We start from the raw sequence: 22,509 nt of genomic DNA on the forward strand, positions 1-22,509 counted from the left end.
GCCACTGGTACCCTTTTTGTCAGATGGCATTGTTGATCCCACCATGCCAGGGCCAGGCTCATCCCTGGGAGTCATCTCCCAAGCTGCTAGGGAGACTTTCATCCCTGGATGTCATGTCCCGTGTAGTGCAAAGGACAATGGTTTCACTTGCAGAGGTGAACTTAGAGAGAGAGAAAGTCCACATGTGAGCAACAAAAGAGGTCCTCTGGTGATGACTCTTATTTATATACATAGGCTTCACAAGAGCAAGCCTCAAGATCAAGCGTTTGGCCTATTGATTTGGGTGTCCCCAATGTTTGTCACAGTATCCGTTTTCCCCAATGGTAAAGTTTAATAATTCAGTAATTTTTCTCCCATCCCAGAAAGGACTTTGCCAATACTTTTTGATATATACTCTGGGATATATCCAGGCGTACATTAAGATATACAGGATTAATTTTTTTCTTTTTCTTTTTGTTTCTTTTTCTGAATGGATTCAAATGTTCCAAGAAATGATCATGATGATGAATATGAGAAAAAAAAAAACGATATACAGGATTAAAGGCTCTCCTTCTCATTCTGGGCTCCCTGTGTTTGGTTTGTTTAAATGATCAATCCAGACAGGTTGAGTTAGATTATATGCTACAGAAAATTTAGGTTCTGAACATAATAAAACTTACTTACTTTGGTCACAAAGAATAAATGAAGTTCTAAAATACAGGCAGTGTTTTCCTTACCCCTGTATTCTGAATTACTTTAATCCCGACTCAATCGGCTTCATTCTTGTCTCTAAATACCAGGTTATACATATATAAAACAGCCTCTCAAAATCCAACAATAGCAATTAACTACTCCAGACTTAATGTGACTGCTAAAAGAGCTTACAACCTGGGGCCCAGTTTTTCTTATAAGTTATTTTATTCTAAATGAGGTCATACAATATTTGCTGTTTTATTTTTGGCTCATTTTGCTTTACCACATGTCCCACATGTTCATTCACATCACTGTATGCCTCACAACATCATTCCTTTTTGTAACATTACAATGATCATATGTATACACCATTGTTCTCCAGTCTGCGTCTCAGGCAGTGCTTCTTTCAGCAACATGCATCTGCTTGGCCTCATGTATAAAATCCAAAGTCAGGCAGGCAACAGTGGCTCAGTGGCAGAGTGCTCACCTGCCATGCCAGAGACCCAGGTTCGCTTCCTGGTGCCTGCCCATGTTAAAAAAAAAAAAAAAATTCAAAGTCAGCAGTCCATCAATTTTAGATAACTGTATTGTCCCCAGGAGAAAGGTAGCCAGTAAACACACACTAACCAAACAGAAAATCCAAAACTCCTTCTAACTCTTGTCACTCCCCCCATTATGTACCCCTGGTATTGCTATGGTACTGTTGAAGTTTCCCTGTTAAACATAGCCCATAGCATACAATAGCATTTTCCCCTCTATACCTGGAAATATATACTCTTTGTATATGATTCATACCTTTGCAGTAGTTCATGTAACAACTTATTTATATTTGTAGTTTTAGTCAGTGGGACACACAAGTCTGTACAACCCCTTTCAATCATGTTCAACTTCATTATGGTAATATTACTTATAGACCCTCTAGTGAACCACCTTTACTTCTCTGTATTCGCTTACAATTAAGTTCAGTTGTAACTCATTAGCTAACTGTTCACCCATCTCAAGTGTCTGGGTATCTCTAGGCCCCTATATTCTATATTATAAGACGCTAATTTTATCTTTACCATGGTCATGAATATGGAATCATAGAGTATCTGTCCTTTTGTGTCTGGCTTGTTTCACTCAGCATTATGTGCTCAAGTCTCATCCATCTTGTCATGTAGTTCAGAATATCATTTTGTCTTAGTTCTGTGTAATATTCCTTTGTATGTATATACCACATTTTGTTAATCCACTCTTCTGTTGATTGGCACTTGAATTGTTTCCATCTTTTGGCAATTGTGAATAGCGCTGCTATGGACATCGATGTGAAAATGTCTGTTTGTGTCACTGCTTTCAGCTCTTCTGGGTATATATTAAATAGTGGTATTGCTGGGTCATAGGGCTACTCAATATTTAGTTTACTAGGAACCACTGAACTGTGTCCCATAGTGGCTATACCAGTAAACATCCCCACCAGCCGTGCATAAGTGTCCCAATTTCTCCACATCCTCTCCAACATGTATAGTTGTCTGTTTAATAGCAGCTACTCTTCTAGGTGTGAGGTGGTATCTATCTCATTGTAATCTTGATCTGCATTTCCCTTATAGCTAATAAGAATGAGCATCTCTTAATGTGCTTTTTCGCCATCTGTATTTGCTCTTCAGAAAAATGTCTTTTCATATCTTTAGTCCACTTTAAAATTGGGTTGCTTATTCTTTTGTTGTTGAGTGGTATGATTTTTTTTTAACTTTTTTTTATTAATTAAAAAAATTAACAAGTAAAACATTTAGATATCATTCCATTCTACATATACAATCAGTAATTCTTAATATCATCACATAGTTGCATATTCATCATTTCTTAGTACATTTGCATTGATTTAGAAAAAGAAATAAAAAGACAACAGAAAAAGAAATAAAATGATAATAGAGAAAAAAATACTATACATACCATACCCCTTACCCCTCGCTTTCATTTACCACTATTTCAAACTGAATTTATTTTAACATTTATTCCCCCTATTATTTGTTTTTATTCCATATGTTCTACTCTTCTGTTGATATACTAGCTAAAGGGAACATCAGACATAAGGTTTTCACATTCACAGAGTCTCATTGTGAAAGCTGTATCATTGTTCAATCATCATCAAAAAACATGGCTACTGGAACACAGCACTACATTTTCAGGCAATTTCCTCCAGCCTCTCCATTACATCTTGAACAACAAGGTGATATCTACTTAATGCGTAACAATAACCTCCAGGATAACCTCTCGACTCTGTTTGAAATCTCTTAGCCATTGACACTTTGTCTCATTTTACTCTTCCCCCTTTTGGTCGAGAAGTTTCTCTTAATCCCTTGATGTTAATTCTCAGCTCATTCTAGGGTTTTTCTCAGTCCCTTGATGCTGAGTCTCAGCTCATTCCAGGATCTCTGTCCCACGTTGCGAGGAAGGTCCACACCCCTGGGAGTCATGTCCCACGCAGAGAGGGGGAGGGTGTTGAGACTGCTCGTCGTGTTGGCTGGAGAGAGGGGCCACATCTGAGCAGCAAAAGAGGCTCTCTTGGGGGTGACTCTTAGGCCTAAATTTTAAGTAGACTTGACCTATCCTTTGTGGGGTTAAGTTTCATGTGAACAAACCCCAAGACTGGGGGCTCAGCCTATAGCTTTGGTGGTATGATTTTTTTATGTTTACAGGATATCAAACCTTTATCTGATGTGGATTTCCAAATATTTTCTCCCATTGAGTTGGCTGCCTCTTCACCTTTTTTAACAAAGACTTTTGAAACACAAAAGCATTTGATTTTGAGGAGTTCTCCCATTTGTCTATATTTTCTTCTGTTGCTTTGGGTATAAAGTTTAGAAAGTTACCTCCTATTGCTAAGTTGAAAATGTTTCCCTACATTTTCTCTAGGAGCTTTATGGTACTGGTTCTTATATTTAGGTGTTTGATCCACTTTGAGTACATTTTTGTATAGGGTGTAAGGTAAGAGTCCACTTTCATTCTTTTAGCTATCGATATCCAGTTCTCCTATGCCCATTTATTGAAAAGACTGTTTTGTCCCAGTTTAGTGGATTTGGGGTCCCAGTTTAGTGGATTTGGGGTCCTTGTTGAAGATCATATAACCATAGATTTGGTGGTCTATTTCTGTACTCTTTATTCGATTGCATTGGTCAGTACTTCTGTCTTTGTGCTGTTTTGATCACTGTGGCTTTATAATAAGTTTTAAAATCAGGAAGTGTTAATTCTCCCACTTTTTTCTCCTTTTTTTACGATGCTTTTATTTACTGGAAGTCTCTTTCACTTCCAGACAAATTTGTTAACTCATTTTTCCAAATATTCAAGGTAGTTTTTTATAATTTTAATACTGCATTGAATCTGCAGATCAATTTGGGTAGAATTGGCATCTTAACTATGTTTAACCTTCTATCCATGAGCAGGAAATGTCTTTCCACTATGTAGATCGCCTGTTTATTTGAGCAGTGTTATGTACTTTTCTGTGTACAGGTCCTTTAATCCCTAGTTAAGTTCATTCCTAGATACTTGAGTCCTTTAGTTGCTTTTTTGAATGAAATTTTTTCCTTACTTGATCTCTCAGTTAGGTCATTACTTGGGTATAGAAACATTACTGGGTTTTGCACATTAATTTTATATCCCACCACCTTGCTGAATTTATTAGCTCAGGTAACTTTGTTATCAACTTCTCAAGATTTTCCAAGTATAGTATCATGTCATCTGCAAATAGTGAACGTTTTAGTTCTTCCTCTCCAGTTTGGGTGCCTTTTACTGCTTTTTCCTGCCTGATTGTTCTTGCTATAATTTCTGGTACAATGTTGAATAATAGTGGTAACAGAGGGCATCCTTATCTTGTTTCCAATCTCAGGGGAAAGCTTTCAGTTTCTCTCCATTAAGTACGATGCTGGCTATGGGTTTTCCATGTATGTCCTTAGTCATATTGAGGAAGTTACCTTTGATTCCTATCTTTTGAAGTGTTTTTATAGAAAAAAAAAGGTGTTGAATTTTGTCAGTTGTTTTTTCAGGATCAGTCAAGATGGTCATGTGATTTTCCCATTTGTTTTGTTGGTGTGCTGTATTACATTGATTGATTTTCTTGTGTTGAACCATCCTTGCATTCCTGGTATAAACCTTGCTCAGTTGTGGTATATAATTCTTTTAAAGTATTCTTGGATTCGATTTGCTGGTATTTTGTTGAGGATTTTTGCATCTATGTTCATTTCGGAGATTAGTTTGTAATTTTCCTTTCTCGTAGCATCTTTCTTGGTTTTGGTATTACAGTGATGTTTGCTTCATAAAGTGAGTTAGGTAATGTTCCTTTTTCCTCAATTTTTTGGAAAACTTTGAGTAGGATTGGTGTTAGTTCTTTATGGAATGTTTGATAAAATTCCCTTGTGAAGCCATCTGGCCCTGTGCTTTTCTTTGTAGGAAGATTTTTTGATGACTGATTGAATCTCTTTACCTGTGATTGGTTTGTTGAGATCTTCTATTTCTTCTTGTGTCATTGTAGCTTATTCGTGTATTTTTAGGAATTTGTCCATTTTGTCTAAGTTGTCTAGTTTGTTGGCATATAGTTGTTCGTAGTATCTTCTTATGATTTTTTTTTTTTTTATTTCTTCAGGGTCTGTGGTCATGACCTCCCTCTTATTTCTGATTTTATTTGCATCCTCTCTCTTTTCTTGTCAGCCTTGCTAGTGGTCCATCTATTTTATTTTGTTCAAAGAACCAACTTTTGGTTTTATCAGTTCTTTCTATTGTTCATTTTGTTTTCCCATTCATTTTATGCTGCTTTAATCTTTGTTATTTCTCTTGTTTGATTTGCTTCAGGGTTAGTTTGCTGTTCTTTCTCAAGTTCCTCCAGGTGAGCAGTTAGATCCTCGATTTTTGACCTTTTTTCTTTTTTAATATAGGCATTTGGGAAATAAATTTTCCTCTCAGAATAGCCTTTGCTGCATCCCATAAGTTCTGATATGTTGTATTCTCGTTTTCGTTAATTTCCAAATAGTTACCGATTTCTTCTTTAACCCACTGGTTGTTTAAGAGTGTGCTGTCTAATCTCCATATATTTGTGAAAGTTCTCATTCTTTGATGGTTATTGATCTGCCACTTCATTCCATTCTGATCAGAGAAAGTACTTTAAATAATTTCAGTGTTTTTAATTATAAAGACCTGTTTTGTGTCCCAGCATATGATCTATCCTGGAGAATATTCCATGAGCATCAGAGAAGAATGTATATCCTGATGTTTTGGGGTGTGTTTGCTAGCTGCTGGAATGCAATATACCAGAAACGGAATGGCTTTTAACAAGGGGAATTTAATAAGTTGCAAGTTTATAGTTCTAAGGCCTAGAAAATGTCCCGATTAAAACAAGTCTAAAGAAACATCCAATCAAAGGCATCTAGGGAAAGATACCTTGGTTCAAGAAGGCCGATGAAGTTCAGGGTTTCTCTCTCAAGTGAGAAGGCACGTGGCGAACACAGTCAGGGCTTCTCTCTCAGCTGGAAGGGCACATGGCGAACACGGCATCATCTGCTAGATTTCTCTCCTGGCTTCCTGTTTCATGAAGCTCCCCGGGAGGCATCTTCCTTCTTCATCTCCAAAGATCGCTGGCTGAAGGACTCTCTACTTCGTAGTGTCACTCTCTCTGAATCTCTCATTCTCCAAAATATTTCCTCTTTATAGGACTCCAATAAACCAATCAAGACCCACTCAAATGGGTGGAGACATGTCTTCCCCTAATCCAGTTTAACAACCATTCTTAACTAAATCACATCAACCAGGGTGATGATCTCATTACAGTTTCAAATATACAGTATTGAATAGGGATGATTCTACCTTTATGAAATGGGATTTATATTAAAGCATGGCTTTTCTTAGGGGGCATACTTCCTTTCAAACCAGCACAGGGTGTAACAACCTATATATGTCTGTTAGGTCTAATTCATGTATCAAATTGTTTAAGTTCTCTGTTTCCTTGCTGATCCTCTGTCTGGTTGTTCTGCCTATAGAGGAGAGTGGTGTATTGAAATCTACTATTATTGTTGAAACAGCTATCACTCTCAATTTTGCCAATATTTGTTTTGGCAATATTTATCTTATGTACTTTGGAGCTCCTTGATTGAGAGCATACACATCTATGATTGTTGATTCTTCTTGGTGAATTTTCCCTTTTATTAATATATGGCATCCTTCTTTGTCTCTTCTGATGTGTTTATAATTAAAGTCTATTTTGTCTGATATTAGTATAACAATTCCTGCTTTCTTTTGGTTACAGCTTGCGTGGAACATCTTTTTCCATCCTTTCACTTTCAATCTGTTTGTATCCTTTCTTCTAAAATGGGTTTCTAGTAAGCAGCATATAGCTGGATTCTATTTTAATCCATTCTCCCAATCTTTATCTTTTAAGTGATAAGCTTAATCCATTAACTTTCAAAGTTATTACTGTAAAAGTGTTTGTTGAATCCACTGTATTATCCTTTGGATTTTGTCAGATCTATGTATTCTTTTCCCTCTTTCTCTTTTTATCCTTTAAGTTACCGTTACTGTTATACTTCAGTTCTGTGCCCTCTCCAGACCTCCCTCCCCTGTCTTTTTTTCTGGCTGGCAGAACTCTCTTTAGTATTTCTTATAGGGCTGATCTTTTCTTGACAAGATTCTTTCAGCCTTTGTTTGTCTGCTAGAATTTTAATCTCTCTGTCAGTTTTGAGAAGGACAGTTTGACTGGGCACAGAATTCTTGGCTGAAATTCTTTCTCTTTCAGCATCTTAAATATATCATTCCACTACCTTCTCACCTCTATAGTGCCACTTGAGTAATTCGAACTCAGTTTTTAGGTGGTTTACCTTGTATGTAGTAGATTGTTTTTCTCTTGTGCCTTTCAGGATTTTCTGCTTTTCTTCAGCAGTTGACAAACTGATTAGTATGGGTCTCAGGGAAGGCCTATTTGGATTTTATTTTATTTGGAGTTCGTTGGACTTCTTTGATTTACATATTTATGTCCTTTATAAAGGTTGGGAAGTTTCCCCCATTATGTCCTCAACTGTTCTTCCTAGCCATTTACTCTTATCTTCTCCTTTTGGGACACCACTGATTCTTTTTATTCATGTACTTTGTTTTGTCCATGATTTCCCTGAGATCTAATTCAGATTTTTCCATGTTTTTTGCCGTATGCTCTTTTTTTGTGTTCAAAATCAGTTGTCCTGTCCTCTAGTTCACTTATTCTATCTTCTGCTTCTTCAAATCTGCTGTTGTGTGTCTCTGTATATTTTTTATTTGGTCTACTGCATCTTTAATCTCTGTGATATTGGCTATTTTTCTATTCTTTCAAATTCCTCTTTATGCTCTTCTCATTGTCTTTTTGATCTCCTTTATATCATTAGCCATCCCATTAATTTTATTTAGTATAGTTATATGAACATCTTTGATTAGTTGTTCCAAAGTCTGTGTCTCCTCCAGTGTTTTAATTCGGTCATTAGGCTGGGCTATATCTGTCTGCATCATGATATGTTGAGTGCTCTTCTGTTGCCTTTGAAGCGTGTAAATATACTTGATAGTGTTACTTTGAAAGTTGATTTCCTTCAGTAGGCTAAAGCTTTGTATTTGCAGGAAGGATGTGTGGCAAGATCCTGGGCACAACAGTGCAGGGACGCTACGCTGGCGCCTGTGACTTCTGGAGTGCAGGGTGCAGGGTTGTGGAGGTGCAATGTGGGGTACAGGTCAGGTAGCCCTTGGAGCACAGGAGCAGAGTGTGGTGTGGGGGGAACAGATATAAGGTCTAGTAGGAGGCAGATGGTGGGGCTGAGCGGATGAACGGGTGCTGGTGCACAGGCAGGATGTGGGTGGGTGTGTGGAACATTGGGGTCCTTGGTATCAAGATGTGGGGTAGGTGGCACAGAGGTCAGAGCACAGAGAGGGCAGGGCATGGGTGTGTCCTTGCGCAGGTGGAGGGTATGTATGAATGTGTTGGGGCAGGGTACAGGTTGAGGGGGTTGTAGGACATTGGTTTGGCATGTGATGTTGGTTGGGTGGGGCCCTGGCACAGGTAACGGGAGGGGGGTTGGGGATGGGGTGCATGTGTGTGTGTGGGAGTTGGGGAGCTATGTAGCACAGATGCACACGTGAGCACCTGTCACATGTGGGAGCAGGGTGTTTGCGCCGGAGGTGTGGTGGCAAAGGTGTGCATGTGTGCAGTGCAGGGGTCAAGAGGTTGGTGCATGGTTTCTTAGGTGCCCAGCAGGGAGAGTGTAGCTCCGAGCATGCCTGGGTCTGTGGGGCCGGCTGGAGTTGTGCCTGCTTGCGCTGGGGGTGGGGGTGGTCCAGACTTGCAGGTCAGGGCTTACCCAGAGCTGGGGGCTGTGGCTTGTGTGCATGCATACATACGTGTGCAAATACTTGGGATGTCCTTTTACTGTTGTACACATGTGTAGATCTCGGGCAGGGGATGGGAACGGGGCAGGGTTGCACAGTTGTATGGTCTGAGTGGGGGTGTGGTTTGGGTAGGAAGGTGAGTGACTGAGGCCTGGATCCACAGGCAACCACCTGCAGGGGGCAGGAAGAGGGAGGTAGGGGTCAAGGGGCTGGGCATCTCCGGACAGGAGGGGCGAGACTGTACACTTGCACAGGAGAGGTGGGTTGGGCTGGGGCAGGCACATATGTGGAGTGGTGGTATGGTGTTGGAACATGTCTGGGTGGGGGCGCGGGGTGGGATGGGAGCACTTAGAATGCTGTAGGAGGGTGGATAACAGAGTTCAGGTACATGGGATGTGGGGGAAGTAACGAGGTGGGAGTGGCCCCCATGATGGTAGCATGTTCAAGGAACACAGTTTTGCTTGCTTCCTAGTCCAGGTCTCCCTGTGTGTGCGCTCCTGAGGGCTCTTTGCCTCTGGAAATGGGTGCGCTAGGCTGTTTGCACTAGCTGGAAGGCCTCTGGTTCTCTGCATCTCAATTCTTCAACTTTTGCAACTACAGCTTCCCTATGTGGTGTTGAAGATCCTCTCCCTACACCCTGGGATCGCATCCCAGTTGATTTCCATCCCTTCTCTAGCTGTTCCTTGGAGCAGAGGTGAACTCAACTTATCCTATTCTGCGATCTTCCTGGAACTCCTCCTTTCTGTTTAGTTTTAGGTTTAGATTATATTCTGTGTCTTTCTAGTCGTTCAGCAAATATTTAATGAGCACTTCTCTGTACTAGCACTGTTCTAGGTTTTGGGGACATAATAGTAAATAAATAGAGCAAGTCTCTGCCTTCGTGGAGCTTATATTTTAATGAGAGAGACATTAACAAGTAAATACATAGTTTGTCTTACAGTGATAATTGCTATGGTAAGAATAAAGGAATAGCACATGGGGTGGAAAGATAGTGGGGAAGTTGCTTTTTATAGTGGGTTATTAGGATGATAACATGACTTTTCATGTTGGAGGAAACTGCCAGTAGTTGGAAGAAACTGAAAGAATAGCCTGAACAGATGGCATGAGATAATAGTATGTTTGGAGATGTGTAAAGGGCAGTAAAAGACAAAGCATAGAAGTGGCAGGAGTCTACAGTAAAGACTTGCTGTGTCCTTTATTCAGAGTAATGTAGAAGATCAATGCAGAGATTTGAGTGGAATGATACATCCTGCCTTAGGTTTTAAAAGATTCACTGTGGTTCTGGCTGTGGCTTTAAATTCTTTATTGTGTTTGAAGTCGTGTTTACTCTGCTTTAGTGTGACTTTTATTTCTAATTGTTTTGTTTTCCCTTTTCCTTTCCTGAACTCTGTTGGTCCTCTTTGTCGCTTTGCTCACTGTTTTATCTCTTCTTTCTTGGCATTCTTCTTTGAGGATTCTTTTCAGAAATCCATTCTCTTTTCCAGGAATGATTTCTTTCAGATATCCTTTTTTGCTTTGTTTTACTTGGTTTATCCTGCTTATGTATGTTTTTTCCCCAGTCTTGTGCTGGATCCATTCAGAGTATTATATATCTTTGAGCGTTATACTTCTCTTTAGAACAGCTATTTACTAAAGAATAGAGTAGGGAGGGGCAAAAAGTAAGCATCAGTTGGGTTTATTGTTTCAAATAGCTCCCAAACCAAATGTGCTATTTCCTTAATCCTGGTAGTGTAGCTTCTTTGAGTTTTTGGTGTACTGTAGGTAGTTGAGATGACTAAGTAGCTCCTTAGGTGATAGGCTCTTTTTTTTTTTAAGCAGTTTTATTGAAATATATTCACATTCCATCCTAGGTGTGCAATCAGTAGCTTTTAGATGATTATAGACTTGTGCATTCATCACCACAGTTAATTTTACATTTCATTCATACCCCTTAGCAGTCACCCTGCAGTCCCCAGCCCTACATGATCACTAATCTAATTGTCTCTTTAGATTTATTTCTAAATAATCTGTTTGAAGGATACTAAGATATTACTGACTAGTCCTGTAGTGGACATTAGGTGTATGTTTCACCATATACCAACCTGTTATTAACACCTTATGCTAGTGACATATATTTGTTATAGTCCATGAAAGAGCATTCTTGTACTATTCACTATGAGCATCATCCATCACAGGATTCAATGTTACACAATCCCCTGTTTTATCCTGTAGCTTCTCTTCTAGTAACATACATGACCTAAAACCACCCCTTCCATCCATATTCACACACATAATTCAGTTGTGAGTAATACTCAGGGTAATGTGCTACCATTACCTCTATCCATTTCCAAATATTTACAATCAACCTAAATAGAAATTCTGCATAAAATAAACCTCAGCTCTCCATTCTATATCACCATTCCATCTCGTGGTAAACTATATTCTAGATTCCAACTTTATGAGTTTATGTATTATACTTAGTTCATATTAGTGAGATCACACAATGTCTCTCCTTTGTGTATGGCTTGTTTCACTCAACATAATGTCTTCAAGTTGATACAAAATGTCGTGTGCATTGGGATTTCATTTCTGAATGAAATAACTTTCTTTGTATGTATATACCACATATTGTTTATCCATTCATCACTTGATAGATACTTGGGTTGCTTCCATCTTTTGGCAATTGTGAATGATGTCGCTCTGAATATTGGAGTGTAACATCTATTTCCTTTCCCTTCTTCTAGGTATATACCTAATAGTGGTATTGCTGGATTATATGGCAGTTCTGTACTTAGCTTCCTAAAGAACCAACCTGTTTTCCACAAGGCTGTGCAGTTTTACATTTCCACCAGTAGCGAATGAGTGTTCCTCTTTCTGCGTATCCTCTCCAATCCTTGTAGCTTTCTGATTTGTTCTTTTTTGTGTGTTTTATTTATTTATTTTTTGTTTTGTTTTTAATAGCAGCCATTGTATTAAGTGTGAAATGATACTTCGTGGTTTTGATTTCCCCTTCCCTAAGAGCTAGTGATGTTGAGCATCTTCTGATGTGCTTTTTTAGCCATTTGTATTTCCTCTTTGGAGGAAGGTCCAATTGAATAGACAAGTCTTTTGCCCATTTTTAAATTGTGGTGTTTGTCTTTTTATTGTTGAATTCTAGGATTTCTTTATATATCCTTGTCCGATAATGTGGTTTCCAAATATTTACCGTTGCATAGGTTGCCTTTTCACCCTTTTGACAAAGTCCTTTGAAGCAGAGAAGTTTTTAATTTCGGGAAGGACCTATTTATATACTTTTTCTTTTGTTGATTGTGCTTTGGATGTAAAAGTCTAAGAAACCATTGCCTGCCAGAAGATATTGAAGATGCTTCCCTACATTTTCTTTTAGTAGTTTTATGATCCTGGTTCTTATATTTGGGTCTTTGATCCATTTTGAGTTAATATTTGTATAAGGTGTGAGAATAGGAATCCGCATTTATTCTTTTGCATATGGATATTCAGTTCTCCCAGGACTATTTGTTGAAGAGACTTTTCTGTCCTAGTTGGGTGGACTTGGCAGCATTACTAAATACCAGTTCACTGTAGATGTGAGGGTCTATTTCTGAAATTTCAATTTTATTTCATTGGTCAGTATATCTACCTTTATACGAATACCATGCTGTTTTTCACCACTGTGGCTGTATAATGTGCTTTAAAATCAGGAACTATGAGTCCTCCAACCTCATTCTTTTTTTTTTTTTTTTCAAGAATCTTTTATTTATTTATGATTTAATTTTCTTACATGGGCAGGCACTGGGAATCAAACCCGGGTCTCTGGCATGGCAGGCGAGGACTCTGCCACTGAGCCACCGCAGCCCGCCCTCATTCTTTTTTAAGATGTTTATGATTACTTAGAACCCCTTACCCTTCCACATAAATTTGATGATTGGCTTCCAGTTTTGCAAAGTAGGCTGTTGGAATTTTGATTGGGATTATCAATAAAATCTATAAATTGAATCTATAAATCAATTTGGGTAGAATTGAATTTTAATGATATTTAGTCTTCCAATCTATGAACACAGAATGTTCTTCCATTTATTTAGTTCATGTTTGATTTCTTTAAGCAATGATTTTTAGTTTTCTATGCACAGATCCTTTACACCTTGACTAAATTTATTCCTAGGTGTTTGATTCTTTTAGTTGCTGTTGTAAATGGAATTTTTTTTTTCTAGATTCCCTCCTCAGCTTGCTCATTACTAGTATATGCAAGCACTAATGATTTTTTTCTTGATCTTGTATTCCACCAATTTTTCTGAACTCACTTATTAAGGCTTTTTAGGACTTTATATGTAGGATCAGGTCAGCTGCAAATACTTGTACTTCTTCCTTTCCAGTTTAGATTCCTTTTCCTTTTTCTGTCTGACTAGCTAGAATTTCTAACACATTGTTGAATCACAGTAGTGACAATGGGCATCCTGTCTTATTCCAGATCTTATAGGGAAAGATTTCAGTCTTTCACCTTTGAGCACAATGTTAGCTGTGGATTTTTCATATACACCCTTAATCATGTTGAGGAAGCCTTCTATTCCTGTCTTCTGAAGTGTTTTTATCATGAAAGTTGCTGGATTTTGTCATATGCTTTTGCTTCATCAATTGAGATGATCATGTGGTTTTTCCCCCTTTGATTTGTTGGTGTGGTGTATTACATTAATTTATTTTCTTGTGTTGGACCACTCTTGCATACCTGAAATAAAACCCATTTGATCATGTTATATAATTCTTTTTTTTTTTTATTGAAGTATGTCATTGAGTTCAATTGCAAGTAGCTTGCTGAGAGTTTTGCATCTATGTTAATTTGAGAGACTGGTCTATAATTTTCTTTTCTTGTAGTATCTTTATCTGGTTTTGATAAGGATACTGTTGGCTTCATAGAATGGCTTAGGTAGTACTCCCTCCTCTTCAATTTGAGCAGGACTGGTATAAATTTATTCTTGAAATGATTAGTAGAATTTACCTGTGAAGGCATTTAGTCCTGAGCTTTTCTTTGGGGGAAGATTTTTGACTACTGATTCATTCTATACTTGTAATTGGGCTGTTGAGGCCTTCAGTTCCTTCTTGAGTCGGTGAAGGTTGTTGTGTTTCTAGGAATTTATCGATTTCATCTAAGTGGTCTAATTTATTATACAGTTATTCATAGTGTCTTCTTATGATTCTTTTTATTTCTGTAGGTTTGTTGCATCTTCTCTCTCTGTCAGGCTAGCTAAGGGTTTGTCAATTTTATTGATCTCAAAGAACCAACGCTTGGTTTTGTTGATTTTCGTTTGTTTTTTGTTGTTGTTGTTCTCAGAGCATTTATTTCTGCTCTAATCTTTGTTATTTCTTTCCTTATGCTTGCTTTGGTATTAGTTTGCTGTTCTTTTTCTAGTTCTTCCAGGTGCACAGTTAGGCCTTTGGTTTTAGCCTTCTTTTTTAATCTGGGCTTTTAGGGCTATAAATTTCCCTCTCAGCCTTCGCTGCACCCCATAAATTTTGATGTGTTGTGTTCTTGTTTTCATTAGTCTTGAGATATTTACTAATATCTCTTCCAGTTTCTTTTTTGACCCACTAATTGTTTGTGCTGTTTAACCTCCATATATTTGTGAATTTTCAAGTCTTCTGCCTTTAATTGATTTTCAGCTTCATTCCATTATGGCCAGAGAAGTGCTTTGTATAATTTCAAAAATTTTCAACTTATTGACACCTGTTTTGTGTAGGTCATAGACTATTTTTGTTTTGGGGTTTTTTTTTTGGTAATGTAGTACAGTGGGGGTCATATTTCATTATTTTTCCATGTGAGTATCCTGTATTGTAGCACCATTTGTTGAATTTTTTTGTTTTCGTTTATTTGTTTTGCAGGAAGTTACATGGACTGGAAATCAAACCCAGGTCTCCCACATGGCAGGCAAGAATTCTATCACTGAACTACCCATGCATCCCCATAGACTCTTACATAATGATCTAGTGGTGATTAACTTTTTACCCTCCTCATCTCAGTTGGGTAAAAAAAGAAATAAATAAAAGAGCTATCTGTTTGAGCCCTCTTTCAGCACTCCTACCTTGTTATTTTGTGGTATGGAATTAGATTTCCATTGTGAGGTTTTCCTAACGATTTCCCACACAGCTCTTAAGATAGCTTTTTAAGGCACAAATGGCAGAGAGAGGGGGAATATATGGATTTATACATAAAAATACTCTTCTGGAGTATTCGGATCTGAAGAAACTTCACTTTACTGCATGTCCTTCTTCATCTGGGTAAAGACATATTTTGCTCTAATTGGTACAAATTTTTAATAGTTTGGTTTGGGGTTATAACTGTTTCTTTGTTTTCTTAGTACTTTTTCTCATTTTCTTTATATTTGGGTGAAATTTTCAGATTAAAACTATCCATTCTCTTTAACCTGCAGCCTATATGTAAATTAGGAATCAAATATTTGTACACGATGCAACTCTAGGACTTATGGGTGAAGGGTTGGTCTAGTTTGCTACTGCTGGAACGCAATATACCATAAATGGAATGGCTTTTAAAGGGGGGGGGGGATTTTATTAAGTTGCAAGTGTACATTTCTAAGGCCATGCAAGTCTATAAAAAAGCCCAAATTATGGCACCAACAAGAGGTTGCCTTCACTCAAGAAAGGACAGTGAAGTTCAGGGTTTCTCTCTCAACTGGAAAAGGCACATGGCGAACATGGCGACATCTGCTAGCTTTCTCTCCAGACCTTTTGTTTCATGAAGCTCCCCCACAGGCGTATTCCTTCTTCATCTCCAAAGTTCTCTGGCTGCATGGGCTCTGTAGTTCTCATAGCTCTGTCGTGGCTTTGTTGCTCTCTCCAAAATGCTACCTCTTTTAAAGGATTCCAGTAAACTAATCAGGACCCATCTGGAATGGGTGGGGTCAAATCTTTCTCTCATCAAAGGTTAATACCCACAGTTGGGTGCATCCCATGTTTGTGGAGATAAGCTAATCACAATTTCCAAACTACAGTGCTGAAAGGGATTAAAAGAAAAGGCTGCCTCTAAAGGTGGATCAGGATTAAAACATGGCTTTTCTAGGGTGCATAGTCCTTTTAAATCGGCACATGGGTATTATTTTTTATTATTATTTATGTGATTATATGGCACATATAACCAAACAAATGAATCCTTTACTTGTGTAGAATTTGTAGCAACACTACAGTCCAGGGGAATTAATTTTGTTTATTATTGAGTGGTGAAATAATAACAACAATCAGTGAATGCTTGCTGTATCCCAAATACTATACTTACTAAATGCTTTTTCACTTCTTATTTTATCCTCCTAATTTCTGAAGGAATTATTATAAAGAAACTAAGGTATTTAGGGGGTTAGTAACTGACTGAAAGTTGTGCTGCTAGTAAAAGCAAGAATGAGAATTCAGATCCAGGCAGTCTGACTCTGGAATCCATGTTCTTTATTCTGCTATTATCTGAACCTCCCATTCTCTCCTCTGTCCACCATACCTTGGCCCACACAAACTCATGCTTACTTAGCATTTAGTAAAATTTGTATAAGCAAATTAAAGAACTTCCTTTTAAGGACTAAATTTTCCAGTGCCTAGGTACAGATGCTTTGTAAAGGAGCTATTCATTTTATATCTGTGTTCAAAACTATATGTTTTAGTGGTGGTTTAGACAGATTACAGCATCTATCAAGTGGTTAAATGACACATTGGGGAAGACATTACACAAACATTCATTTGATTGATGTTTTATAGGAGTTATCCTTAATAAAGAAATATTGTTCTGATGTTTCTGGCATTAAAAGTTAGATCTAAAATATGTGACCCCTGAAAGTCTGCGATGCTGGGGTCTATAACACACTTGTAAAAGCTTTAATGTACTAGCTGTTGTTTTGAGGATTTTGGGTGGAAAAGTAGAAATGTAACTTGCCCTTTGCTGATTCCCCTACTAAACTGAAAACAGAATCTGAAGCTTTTGCCACTGATTTTGGAAGACAGCCAAAGAATGGCATTATTTCCAGTTTGGTAAGAAGAATGAAAGTATACTTGGCTTTTAGCCAGGTTCACAGTATATTATCTATGTACTGTGGGGCTTAGAAGCAAGGGAGAGAATCATTCTCTACGAACACAATTTTTTTTTTGAAAATGATTAGTGTATACAGGAATCGATATCAATAACCAGCAGCAATTCCTCTCTGGGTTGTGACTCACACAGGCCACTTGTCCTGGAAGTTAGATGATGGATTGCTTCTCTCCCTCAGATAATGGCACAGGGTTTATTCACAAGTCAAGTTGGGCTGGCTTCCAGTCCATTCCCACAGTGGGAATAGGTACTAAGCAGATTGTTGTTTACAGGCAGGGCTGACAATTTCACAGTAAACTGACTCTAAGGTAGTCCTATTTGTTCTTCAGTATTTTAGCCTTTGTGGTTCATACTTGTCCACCTGTTTGTGATAGGTACTACTGTAGAACTGTCAAAAACCGGGAAAATAATGTGTTAATTTCTAAAAACCAAATAGGCTCCAAACACTACTGATTCAGCATTGTTTTCATGTATTAAATTGCCAGCTCCACTTTCTGTCTGCACTATTGTGTAGTGCATTTTAACTTAATTTTTTTTTCAGCAACATGTTACTTATTTAAGAGGTATTATTGATATTTGGTTAGAATGAGTTCACCTTCTGTGCAAAACAAAGGAAGTGTAAAATGTGAAAGTGTATCCATGGTTACTAATAAAATCAGTATTTTCTGTAACTTCTCTGCAAAGACCCTAGAGACCTCTGCTTTGGTTAAGGCTATTTTGGTATCATTCCACCTGATTTCTTGAGAGCTGTCTGGCTCCTGGCCTTTCTGCTCTTCTGCCCTCTACCCTGAATCAGCTCAGCTTTGGTTTTCCATTTTTCTTTAATATTTTGTCACTAAAAACTGCCCTTGGCATTATCACCCCCTCTCACCCAGGCCTACAGTCCCATCCCCACACCACATCTCACCACAATTAATATTTTGGGAATTGGCCCTTCTCTGTTTGTCTGTAAATAATTTAGAGTGGATGATAACTGATAAAGACGTATGACATAGCTTGGGACCATCTCAGTGTTGTCTTTTTTAATCCTCACAAAAAAAGTAACTTGTATTAAATTGTATAATAAAAATCTGCTGGCCTCACACACACAAAAAAAGTCTGTCATTTCAGAATGCACTTTCAAATAGGCAGGTTGTTAAATGAAAAGATTGGGTGAGAGGAATTGGTTACATGGATTTTCTGTATGATCTAATGTATTGAATGGCAGCAACCAGTTAAGGTGATCCTACAGCTGATTTTTGCTTGTTTATTTAGTTTTTCTACTTAATGTATCAGAAATCCAATCATATCTGTAACTTGAAAAGGGTTAATCCAAATTCAGATATTTGATATGACAGTGTAGACTCTGGCTGCCTTTTTGTGTACTGTTTAAGATTTCAGTTAATATGTATAGATTTGTTGGAGAAAGGGGACTGTAGTTGAAAATGCACAGAAGAATGTACAACTGTCTTAGATTGATTGAGGTGTGCTTGCTCTTGGCACATAAGAGGTTTTCTGTAAATAATTAGCTTGTAATAGTCATTGTTGATACATCATAAATTGTTATCTTTATTGTCTAGTTTTTCAGCAGTGCTTTCTCTCTTACTAGTCTCTCCTGATAACCTAACTTCACAATTGAGATGGGCCTATTATATTCTTTTCTGTTTCAATGACTAAGAAATACTAATAAATTAATATTTTCTTCATGATTCAGTCTCATCCTTATAAACCACAAATACCATATTCTGCCATGTATAGAGCATGTGATGCCGCCAGAAGCTGCTAACGTTTTTATTTTGCTTTATGAAGATCATTTTGAGTTTCAAGTTGATAATGATTTTTTTTTCCTGTCACCATCCTCATTCTTAGCCTTGGTGGAGTGCTACCCTTAAGTGCCCTCCAGGTATAGTCTTGACAGAGGTCTACTGATGTCCGAGGATGGGAGAGCCAACTGACAGATTGAGGGATGAGTTTAAATCTGATACCAGGTGGGATCCTGTGTTCATACACTTTCTTGTAACAGCACTCTTGCTTATAAGAGGACATTTTAAGGTCTTTAACCTCTCTGGGCATAGAACCTGAGCCCACTGGAGTTTCTGTTTATCATGGTTATCTTAGGTACAGTGCTCCCAGTGGCTTAGTATATTATTTTGCGTTTTCTCCCCATTGCTAACTCTTCATCTGTTAAGTAACTTCTCTCCCACAGAAAGGATACCTTTTCTATATTTGGTCTCATTTAGAAGGCTTTTCTCCACACTCCTGCCCATAGCACCCTGGATGTAATGTTTCCATTTTTGACACTTGCCATACTGTTCTCTAATGGTTAGTTTGCTTGTCACTACTCTGGAAGCTTCTTGAAGGCAAGCGAGCTGTGCCTTATATATTTTTGTATCTTAAATCCTGAGACATTAATATTTAATGCATCGTTCCTATGTCATTTATTTCATATGTATATGTAGTAACATATGTTAATAGTTTTAGATTTTTTACCAAAAGAACACAACTAAAAGGTATCCCTAACAAACACTCTGTGTTGCAATTTCATTTTTTATATATTGGTTATGGTTCATAACCCACAGTTTGAAAAACACTCATGTGTTATGCTTTATAATAATCAGAAGTTGATTAGAATATTTTTATCTTCGTTTTTTTCTGATGTTGCAAAGCACTAAAATGGTTTCTGGCTAAGATTATAATTTATAATTGCTTGTTTTCAGCTGAAGGACTAGTTAACTGAGTTCTAAAAATGTCTTTTCTGTTACTGGATTGACTTTGTTGTTTGTATATATGTATATATAGCTAATTTTGGAGTTCTCTGTGTATAACAGAGTTCTGGTTACTTCTAGAGAGTTCAGATGAGACCGAACTCTGAATTCTGAACTTTCAAGGATGCTGCTATGTTTGTTGCTCTTGGAAGTTTTTTATTCAATAGGAATACCCCCATCTGCTCTCGTGGTAGACATTGCTTTGCCATACTTGTTAATATGCAAAACACATACTAATTAATTGATGGGCAGAAGTATTTATGCCATTGGTACTTTAAGAGATAGCCCAACCACATTTTTTGTATTATTTGACTTCTAATTTCTAAGGAATTGGTGCAATTAGAAGAAACAAATGACAACAAAAGATAAGAGAAGTGTCTTCTGAGAAAGATTATGATCTTATGTCTAAATTTCCATGTGCTGATCTTCCTGCAGATAAATATCTTTAGAATCTAAAAAGAACAAGTCATTTTTTAAATCAAATTAGTAACAGGTAGCAATATGAAATCATTAATGGATTTCTTTGTTGTAGTTACTGTCTTTTAAAAAACATTCACTGATTATATTGTTAAAAGAGGGAGGGGAAAAATGGTATGGAAAAGAAAAATTACAGTAGTCTAAAATGGCAGAATGAGGCCAGCAGTGTTTTTTACTTTGGTCTCCCAAATGTGCCATTAAAATTAAAGCTTTCTTCCTTCAGTTGTATATCTGATAAGCAATCTGAAAAGACAAAATACCTTATCCCTAGCTACTTTGTCATTTTTTTCTTTACATTTGGTACCAGTTTCTTATAATTGTTTTCTATGACCACTCTTTTTGTTTCCTCTTAAATATATTTAATTTTTTTGAATAAGCAGTATTTCAGTGTCTTTCACAAATCATATATTTTCTTTGAAAAAAAGGTACATAGTATACAGAGAAGTTGCCTTTCTGTCCCAGTTCCCCATCTGCTCAATTCTCAGCTCACCTCCGCCACCAACACAAACATATTGCTGAGTAACCACTGTTACTCGTTTCTTAGTGTTCCTCCAGGGTTTCTTTATGCACATATGGCAAATATGAATATAGGTACTTAATTCTTCTTTCTTCCACATAAAAGTAAGACATTCATAAGTTCTTACTCAATCCTTTTTTTCCCCACTTTTTATTTCTCAGATCTTTCCATATCAGCACAGAGAATCCCTCCTCATTTTTTGTGACAGCTACGTTCTATTCCTTTGTTAATGTCTTCGATTCAGATATCTAACTCTTCCCCTTTGCTGAAAATCCTTTATCAGACCTCATTCTTTTTTTCTGCCTGTGTGGATTCAGGGTACTCTCTCTTTTGAGTGTACCACCCTTCAGCCCTTACTGAGAGTGCTTTCCTTTCTACTGTGCACACATACATATGCATACATAAAAATAGAATTGTAGAAAGAATAGGGACTATAGAGAACTATTGAAGCCCCAAGCAGATGAATGGGAGAACAAAGGACTCTAGCCTCTATAACCCTCTTTCGCTAACTAGTGCTCCAACCATCTAACCCAAACACATTTTTAAATGTTTGTTTTAGCTTCCTTCTGCCCCCTCCCCGAAACAAATCCTGAACTTATTGTGGTCAGATGGTCTGTGTCTTAACCATCTTGGTCTCCACAGTACCTGGCAAATAATTCTTCATTTATTTATTCCATGAATTTGCCATCCTCTCTATTTCTTTATCTTACTGGCTCTCCTTATTTCTCCCAAAGCCTCACTAAGCATTCTTGAAAGCTCTTTTGTTTAATCTTGATTCTTTAAGTGTTCACAGAGAACCCAGCCACTCATAGAATGTTAACTGGTGGATTTGTGTATATGACTCCTATAACTCCATTTCCTTTTATTTTCTCTCATGTTCAGGGCTTTTAAATCTACCCATAATATACCCGAGTTACATGTACTAGATACATTTATCATATGTATCAATGGGTATTAGGAGTTCTGTTTTATAGATGTAGAAACTTGGGTTCAGAAGGATCACACACTAGTTAGGGCCCCAAGTCACATCTTGAAGTCACTGTACTTGATTATCCTCTGGAACTTTACATCAAAACATGGGAAAAATGTAAGTGTTAAGAGGCCTAAACTCTATCCTTGTTTCTGCTGTAGATGACTCAGAAGTTGGGCTATTCCCTGTATCTGTATTTCTTCATCTAAGAAGATTCTTAGACTATATATCTAAAACCCTTTTTCTCCCTAGTTAAGATTTAGATATAGGTCTTTGATTGCTTATAGTGCACAACCTATCATCATACTCCTCTCTACTTCTGAGAGCCACGGGTGTTTGTTTTCCGCTTAGATATAAAGTGATACTCCCATGTACTTCTTCTATTTGGTTGAAACTTGGATACTAAATGGGTACATTTTTTGTAGAACAGAGATTTTTCCCCCCCCAAAATTACTTAATACACCGTTGTCTTACTAAATGTTTTTGCCTTCTGTTCAGGATGATTTTTGTCTGTTGACTTAATGACTTTTAAACAACTGTACATAGTTGATTTCTTTTTGTTGTTGTTTTGTGTTTTAAAATTTTTCCTTCTTTAAAGCTTTAGTTATAACCTGGAAATACATGTAGGTTGGTTCCTTCTTTCTCAGTTTTTTTTTTTTACTTATAGTATTGTTAAAATAACTTGAGTACGAATGTGTTTTTACACATAGCTAGT

At 37.4% G+C, this 22,509-nt stretch overlaps 1 protein-coding gene across 18 annotated transcripts in view; it reads left to right on the plus strand.

Annotated features, from left to right (window-relative positions):
* ANKRD28 (ankyrin repeat domain 28) overlaps positions 1 to 22,509 on the plus strand; it is a 263,653-nt gene that overhangs the window by 168,421 nt on the left and 72,723 nt on the right. For 2 of the 18 annotated variants that reach the window (XM_077130067.1, XM_077130068.1), the window contains exon 2: positions 18,935 to 19,053. The exons of the other annotated variants lie outside the window; for them this stretch is intronic. In XM_077130067.1, coding sequence (XP_076986182.1) covers positions 19,032 to 19,053 — 22 coding nt within the window. In that variant the 5' untranslated portion in view covers positions 18,935 to 19,031. The remainder of the gene's footprint in view (positions 1 to 18,934; positions 19,054 to 22,509) is intronic. 18 annotated transcript variants of the gene reach the window in all.

Source organism: Tamandua tetradactyla, chromosome 15 (assembly GCF_023851605.1).
Source record: "Tamandua tetradactyla isolate mTamTet1 chromosome 15, mTamTet1.pri, whole genome shotgun sequence".
NCBI classification, from domain to species: Eukaryota; Metazoa; Chordata; class Mammalia; order Pilosa; family Myrmecophagidae; genus Tamandua; species Tamandua tetradactyla.